This window comes from Olea europaea, chromosome 6 (genome assembly GCF_002742605.1).
Source record: "Olea europaea var. sylvestris chromosome 6, O_europaea_v1, whole genome shotgun sequence".
In the NCBI taxonomy this organism is placed as follows: Eukaryota; Viridiplantae; Streptophyta; class Magnoliopsida; order Lamiales; family Oleaceae; genus Olea; species Olea europaea.
Window position 1 is genome coordinate 8,951,462 of NC_036242.1, and position 8,233 is coordinate 8,959,694.

The 8,233-nt window shown below is 33.5% G+C and overlaps 2 protein-coding genes across 2 annotated transcripts; both read right to left on the reverse strand.

The window, feature by feature from the left end:
* Positions 1 to 1,613: 1,613 nt before the first annotated feature.
* Positions 1,614 to 4,981, reverse strand: LOC111395729 (G-type lectin S-receptor-like serine/threonine-protein kinase SD1-1). Its single transcript, XM_023021867.1, has 7 exons — positions 4,968 to 4,981; positions 4,568 to 4,705; positions 4,253 to 4,383; positions 3,195 to 3,405; positions 2,615 to 2,852; positions 2,385 to 2,535; positions 1,614 to 2,290 (listed from the first exon to the last, which is right to left on the reverse strand). Exons 2-7 carry the CDS (start codon positions 4,626 to 4,628, stop codon positions 1,985 to 1,987), a joined length of 1,098 nt encoding a protein of 365 aa, XP_022877635.1. The 5' UTR covers positions 4,629 to 4,705; positions 4,968 to 4,981; the 3' UTR covers positions 1,614 to 1,984.
* On the reverse strand, positions 4,964 to 5,703 carry LOC111395117 (G-type lectin S-receptor-like serine/threonine-protein kinase At4g27290). The gene has a single exon (XM_023021127.1). The coding sequence runs from the start codon at positions 5,576 to 5,578 to the stop codon at positions 4,964 to 4,966; it is 615 nt and encodes a 204-aa protein (XP_022876895.1). The 5' UTR covers positions 5,579 to 5,703.
* Between the last annotated feature and the right edge of the window lie 2,530 nt (positions 5,704 to 8,233).

The following is an 8,233-nucleotide window of genomic DNA, read 5'->3' on the forward strand; positions in this document are numbered from 1 at the left end:
AAAGGAATGCATGTGGCTAAAAGACCTTTTATGTGAATTAAATTTCCTGAATGATAATGCTATGATTTTTACTGATAGTCAAAATTCATTGATGTTTTGTAAAAATCTTGTTTACCATGAATGTTCTAAACATACTGAGGTGAAGTATCACTTCATTAGGGATAAATTGGTTTCTGGTGATTTTATTTTGCATAAAATTGCAATTGATGATAACCCTGTAGATGTTGGAACAAAAATACTTATGGTTGGTAAGTTCAACAAATGTTTATCACTAATAAGTATCAATAATGATTAATTGTTGTGTATGTACTGACCTGGAGTGAGCGATGATGATAAAAATAAGACCACACAAATGGATATCACTTATATCGAGGAATTTGGTTATGAATGTTATGTTATCCAATGTGAAGATTTGTGAGGTGGATCATTCCATCTACATGCTACAAGTCAATTTAATATTGTGGTAAATTCTCTTATGCTAGTCTTGTCACACTCATAATTGATCATAGTACAACATTTGAATTTTGAATTCAAATGGATTTGACTCTATAATTACAAGACTTCTTCATTTCTTTCATTTGGACTTGGCGTAACAATAGAGAGAAATGATAGAGAGGTAACCAAGTGGAAGCGTTCCATATCTCCGGCGAAATTCTTGGTGGCTTTTGGCGGATCTTATCTCAATATATCTATTGTCATTTTCGCGGACGACGATGTATGATTTGGTGTGGCACGAATCCGAGCTCAACATCATAGGATACTCCATTGTTAGTGTTGAAGCTTTGGATCAACCAATTTTATACTTTAAGAGTTTATGTTTCTGCATTATAGTTGTAATAATTACTTGTACACTGCATTTAAACTCTACGTATATAATTACATCAATTGGAACCATTTCTACAAAAATGCCTACTTAGCATGTCAACTGGTGCTCTATGGCTAAAGTTCCCTATAATTGAAATTAGCCTGCCGGTATTAATTATCATGAGATTATTTCAACTTTTGAGTAGGACAAAGTAGATGACTTTTAAAAAAAAAACGAAAAATTGTAACGAAAACAACATCGTTGCACTTTTTGTTTTAATTTCAACTCACAAAAAGTTATCAAAAGAATCATATAAAAACGCACTATTTATCTATCAATTATATTTTAAAAGAAAATTCATATTAATATATTATTGAACATATACATGTCATTTCAACATATTTGCAACTGGAAGTATTTCGGGAATAAATGTTACCGTTTAAAAGATTGTTATTGATAGGTCATTTAATACAAGTTTAATAAAAATGACCTTTGCCTGTTTTCAGTTTTAGCTATTTTTTTCTTGTGGAAACTCTCTAAATCTATAATCCCATCCCTTGAGTCTCCACCAGCTCGATTTCATGATCAAGTTGTTCGAGTGCTTATCTCGTTTTTTGAAGTGTCTTGATCATCTTATGCACATTTTTTGTGAAATGCCATTTGTCAATGTTTTTCCTGCACAACTATGATGTATATTTTCTACCTACAGATTGTCTTCATTTTAAGTATCAATTCTCAACGATGAGCAAATGAGTTCTATTTTGCAAGATAAAACCAGAAGGATGACCAAATATTTTCCGAGCCAAAATGCTAATGCACATTCATAAATTGAATCCACAAAGTCTAACAAGATAACCAGTTCTCTATCCATTGTTAACAAGAAATTAACAAAACACATTATACAAGGCATTGGTTTCAATTATATGATGGGGTGACAATCAACTTATTTCTTGAAATCAAAGCCAACTACCAAAGCAAAGGAATCATTTACCCGATTAACATGGCAAAGGATTGTCTGTTTGCCAGGTAATTTTCTTTAGATTAATATTTTTATTCAACATTCTAATATTTGTCTCTAACATGATCACCATTCCACGAAAAATTCATTTCTTAATCGTCATTATATTTGCCTCCTAGTTTCAGTGAACTTTGTGAGAAATAATTTAAAGCATATTCTCTCTATCGTGCTTCCAGCTGTGTAATCGTGATTTCATTGGTTGAACTGGCTTCATTCCTGCTAGTTGTACCTTCATCTACAAATGCATCACCTTCTGTGAAAAAACCAGGCTGATTTGCCTTGGGCAATTTACCCTCATTGCTCAACAATGCAACCACTGTAGTCATGCATGGCCTATCATCTGGACGTTTTTGCACACATAACAAACCGACATGGATCAATCTTTGCACCTCAGATAGATTAGCCGAGTCACATATATAAGCGTCATCTAGTTCCAATGACTTTCCATCTTTATAGAGTGTCCAAGCCTGCATAAAGAAAATCATATTAATGGACCTCGCCAAAAGGGTTAGTTTTGGATACAATATTGACACGTAAATATATTGAAGGCACAACAATTACATGTCCAAGAAGATCGAGATGCTGATTTCCCTTAGAAAATCCACTATTTCTCTTCCCACTCACAATTTCTAGCAGTAGAACGCCAAAGCTAAATACATCTGATTTTATTGAGTATCGACCATGCACTGCATATTCTGGTGACATATAACCACTACATGAAAATATTAGCCAAAACATGAGGTACAAGCAATAGATAAGCATTTGTTTTGTCGTGTTGACGAGAATCTTACTAAGTTCCAACCACTCGGTTTGTCTTATCTTCGGTTTCATTCCCTCGAAAACTTCTAGCAATGCCAAAATCTGATATCTTAGGATTCATGTCAGTATCTAGCAGTATGTTGCTTGCTTTGAGATCTCTGTGGATAATTCTCAACCGGGAATCTTGATGAAGATACATAATTCCTCTGGCAATTCCATTAACAATTTGGAAGCGCTTTTCCCAATCAAGTAATTTACTTTTTGTTTGATCTGTCAAAGTTGTTCACGTCAGTTCACCTTGTGCAGTTTTTGGATAAACCTCAAAAATCAATTCCGAAACTTATTATCGACTATATTCAGGAAAACTATATAATGGAGCTGTTTACTTAACGATTGGACAATGCTTTCCCATATCTACAAAATCAATTAGGAAATTTCATTTCCAGACCAGCATTGATTTGCAGTTCTCTGCATGTTTATTTAGCTACTACTGACCACAATGTTCAAACAATCTCATAAAAAAACGTAGGAATTCATTATGGAAATAAATTAGACTAACACTCAGATCCACAGTTCTTTTGAGCAGACTGTTGGAGAGCCAGAAATTCTTACCAAATAGAAATAAGTCTAGGCTTTTGTTTGGCATGTATTCATAAATCAACATGATTTCTTCTCCTTGAATGCAGCACCCTAGAAGTCTCACGAGATTTCGATGCTGAAGTTTGGCGATACAGATAACTTCATTTTTGAATTCATCAAGTCCTTGCATGGAAGTTTTTGACAACCTTTTCACCGCAATGTCTTGTCCCTCTTCCAGCATTCCCTAAGATTAGAACTTGTTCATATGAAAATCTATTCATTTAATGAACTTAAAGTAGCAATAGATTTCATTTTGCTTAGATTCATCTGTACTAAGTTAAAATGCCTATTGGGCTGACGCTGAATATCATGTGAATTGAATATGAGTCCACCTCTTGAAACAAAAAGCGAATATTTGAGCATTACCACAATATATGTATGAAGATTAATTTGCACAAGTCAAAATGTTTTATCATCTTCTGAAAAATTCTAGAAAAATTCTGTAATAGGCAAAACTTCCTTTTTTCCCCACTCTGCATTTTCAAAGTTAAGCTTATGGAGGAAGTCTAATTTTCTGAATACACATGATTTACACGTTGTTTGAAAGAAGAAAGAAACAACTCTACCCATCCGGTGAATGATGCCTGTGGCTTGAGGGTTATCCTCTGTTTTGAAATTTCATCTTCTTCACAAGATCTTAGTCTTAAGCATCTCAGATTACAAAATTAAGTAGTTATATCATTCGTCTAGAAATCTAGCATTTTGTCACAGTTTAATGAGTGAAAAACATGAGGATTTTATAAGTGACATAATTACATAATTAGCCCATGTTTGTCTACCATTATTTCAAAACTCTTTTTTCTCAAACTCATTTTCAACCACACATTCTCACAATAAAATATTTTCCACGTAAACCCAAAATTTTTTCCTACTTTTTAACCACACATTCTCTAAAAATTCACTATACAAAACCTCATTTTCCCTTCATAATGGTAGACAAACATGGGCTTAACCAAGTTGTTTAGTTAATGGTATTAGCCTAATTTTCTCTCACAAATTCCTGTAAAATACGTACATCTGTGTACACTTACCTTATAAACAGGTCCAAATCCACCCTCTCCAAGCTTGTTATCGATTGAAAAGTTATTGGTAGCTTTCGAGATTGTATATAAGCCAAACAACGGGAGATCCAAGTCTTTTTCATGACTTTCACTATGAGTTCCTGCAGTGAAAGTGATGTGGAGGATATATTAACAGAGAGAAGGGAGGATTTATTAACAGAGAGAAGGTGTTCCCTGCGGGATGTGTTGCATGTTTATTAACAGGTATGTATGCATGTATTTGTTATTTCCATGTTCTAAGTAGTATTTGTTCGTTTTCCTTCAGAAATGACAGAGGCTCCTTACCACCTATTTTCCCCGTTGGCTCATTCTTCTTCATCTTGGACCTCTTCCAAAAGTACAGCATCAAACTCAGGCCAAGAATAACCACTCCAATCGATGATGTCAATGTTGCTACGAGTATGTTTCTCTTTCCTTTCGAATCTGCAACGAATTCAATACAAAAAAATTGAGTCTTTCATTGCCTCCTTTTCCTTTGTTTCTACTCTTCATTATCACAATTGCCTTTACATTTATATAAATAATTCTTCCTTAAAATTTTGAACTTTTTGTATGAGCATTGTTTCTTGTATCATATGATGTCAAACAGAAGATAAACATGGTATCTACTATGTTCCTGAAAACACTTGCAGCAATGTCTTTGTTTAGTGCCTGAATTATAGATTGATTGATTGCACATTCTTACCTCGCTCGGAAGAAGNCAGTTGGATCCAGGTAAAATGTAAGATCTCCTGGAGCCGGATCCTCATTGCTCGTCCATGATGACAAATAGTTCTGTACACCTCTTGCAGCATTCCAACCGAAGTTCATGCCTGGTAGGTAAGTGTCACTTAAATAATCAAAACTCTGCCAAAGGAAATTCTCCAGATTATCATCATTTGCTTCTCGAAGAACAAGATTTCCCGAGTCCAGCAATTGCAAAATTGGAGTTCGAGCAATTCTTGATGTATTTGAAGACCACAAGAGGTTGTTAGTGTCATTCACAAGAACCAAGTGGCCTAGCTCATTGAACTTTAGTATACCTGATCTACTATTTAGCGGAATTTCTCTGTTGAGGACCCAAACTGCTGTTATGCTAGGCATCTCCTCCTTATACCAAATTCCCACGTACCGATTCTTGGAGTCACCTGGTCTGAAAAATCCAAGTTCGAAGGTTCCTCCTGATGAAACCAGGGTATCTCCATCTTTGAGGCTCTGAGTTGTGCTAATGGTATCAATTGCAGGCGAAATCTTTAGGATGGACAGTATGGATGTTAGGAGAAAAAGAAAGGATATATCTTTAATCGATTTCTCCATGGTTCATCTCTGTGTTTTGCTTTAACTTTGGATCTTCAGCATTAATTACAGAGGCTTCGAATGGGAAGAAACAAGATTCCTATCCCTTCGTTATACTGAGATTTGAGAATTTCTAAATTGTTGGCCCACTTTTGGAATTATTGAAAGTCTGAGACCTCGTTTGATTCGTATTATTTCAAAATTTATTTTTTTATAAATTCATTTTCAAATTTCAACTACATATTTTTACAATAAAATATTTTACTTTTACAAGTAAATTTAAAACTTTCTATTACATTTTTTGTGTTATCAATCGATGAGTGGGGGACGGGAGTGACGATGGCAAGAAAGCCTCTTCTCAAATGGCAGGTCCGAAAACTAGTGCAATTCGATATTTTGCTTTTGTATTGACTTTTAATCACCCTAAAATTTGGCACATATTGATAGTTTGAAATATTTAAGTATCTAGCTAAGTTAATTATATTATTCTTTGAAACGTAAATATTTTTGAAAATTCAAAATCTTTTAAAAGAAATGATTCAAAAAAATATTCATGAGATTTGGGTTGTGACATGCTTTTTCAACTTAGAAATATTTTTAGAGAAAATTGGCATATATAAAAATTTTCTTAAGAACCTCTTTTATAAAAGTCGAAATTCTTATGAAAAGGAAAATGAAAAAAGCTAGTCCAAAATAAATTCCTTCTACGTTACAAATGTCGTCGATGAACTCACTCAAGTGCACGCCTCTTACGAAAACGAAAATAAAGAAAGTTAGTCCAACAAAGATAATTCCTTTGACATTACAGAAGTTGACTAAGCACTCCGGTCAATTTACGCTATGAACAATTATAACTTTTTCTACATTGATTGATGAAACGAAAATAGAAAGGAAAAAAGAGTGAAAAGACTAGGAAGCAATGAGATATTCGCCCATTATTGGGGGCAAAAGAATTGGCCTCCACAAGCTAAAAAGACAATTATACCCCTACGAAAGTCGAGATCAAGAACCGTCATTGTGAACTGACAATTTTGCCCTCAGAACAAGTCCACCAGCTGCCACCCTAGGGTTGCACATAAAAATCGCGAAACCGCAAATAGAACTGAAACCATTGAATTAAAATCGTTAATTTAGATCTATGTGTATCCGTATTTTTTTCCCCTCAAACTAAACCAAACCATTTCAAAATGATTTGTTTTAGATTTTGATTTTCAAAAACCACACAAAATCAAACAAAACCGTTACAAAATTTTTTAGTTAAAACATTAATTTTATTAACTTAAAAATTTTACAGTTTTCACTTTTCAGAAAAATATCAATTTAGCAAACAAATTACAACCAACCTATTGAAATGATCATAGAAAATAAATTAAGTTCAACATTATTGGCCTATTGTTTAACAAATTCACAACACGTCTTCACCCGATATCCGAACCTAAATTTATTCCAAAATCATATGAAATGAAAAAAAATAATAAATAAATAAATAAAACATATATTTTCAACAATCTAAATCATAATTTAACAAAACCATGGCAGCAAATCACATCCAAAGTTTCAGAAGCCCTAACATAAATTCTCATTTTCCTAACATTTGATGATTGTCTATTACTGCTGAACGAATCGCGAATCGCCTATGCCTATTAGTCTACTAATTTCTAGCTGAATCGCCTAATTCTCTTTTCTCTTTGGTAAGTCTCAGATCCTCATTCAAACCATTTTTTCATTGTTCTTTTTTTATTTGTTGTTTTTGAACTTATTATACACTTGTGAATTATGATTTGAATAGAAAAATAACTATTTGTGTGCCTAGATGATTAATGAACTTGTTTGTGATTTGAAAAGAACGAAAGACGGATCGTATTGATTGTGTGAAAATGTGAAAGTTCTCTAACTAGTACTACCACCTACTACTTTCATAAAGTAGTTAGAGAACAAAATTCGTCTATTCTCAATAAGCCGAAACTATTCAATTCTTATTTAACATTTCACTAGTAAGACAAAAAAGGTTCTAACCAAACTGTAATACTAAAATGTAACTCTATCTTTATCAACCGCTATATGACAATATGAATGTCAAACAAGAAAAAATGTAAATAAAAAGGAAGAAAGATGCATTTGTTCTATTAACATCTTTTAGCAACCAATTTTGAAAATAATTTGTTCACGTGTTTCAAAGTAAATATGAATGTAATTTAGCATTTAATATTATTAGTTTTCATTTAAACTTATATGCTAACTTATGTTATATATATTACTACAATGTTGATAAGTAAAACACGAATTAAAACCGAACCAAACCGCAAATTATTGTTTGGTTCAAAAAATAAAATGATTTGATTTGATTTGAAAAAATTTCAATTCGCATAACATAGTTCGAGTTGAAAATATGGTACAAACTACCCAAATCGAATCACGTTCACCCCTATGCAGCCACCTAGAAGCCGTGGGGCAACTTCTTCTTCATTTAAATTAAAACCAAGCCTGGCATCCGTAGTGTGAGAGTTCAATTCCTGAGATATGGAATTTGACTCTTTGTGGGCTCCATTGTACAGGCAAACTCTTATTCCCTGACCTGCTAAGGCACATCCCACGATTCACCTCCCTCATGATGCTCCAGGGGAGGGCGGTTGGGGTCCTCAAGGTTGGGTTCACCTTTTAGATTAAAACCAAGCC

Excerpts from the sequence above, each read along its gene's own strand:
- LOC111395729 (XM_023021867.1), bottom strand. The coding sequence starts at position 4,628 with ATGCTGTACTTTTGGAAGAGGTCCAAGATGAAGAAGAATGAGCCAACG. Across the intron at positions 2,536-2,614 it reads AACCGAGTGGTTGGAACTTA|TGGTTATATGTCACCAGAAT; the intron begins GTAAGATTCTCG and ends ATTTTCATGTAG. Across the intron at positions 2,291-2,384 it reads ATCTCGATCTTCTTGGACAT|GCTTGGACACTCTATAAAGA; the intron begins GTAATTGTTGTG and ends TTCTTTATGCAG.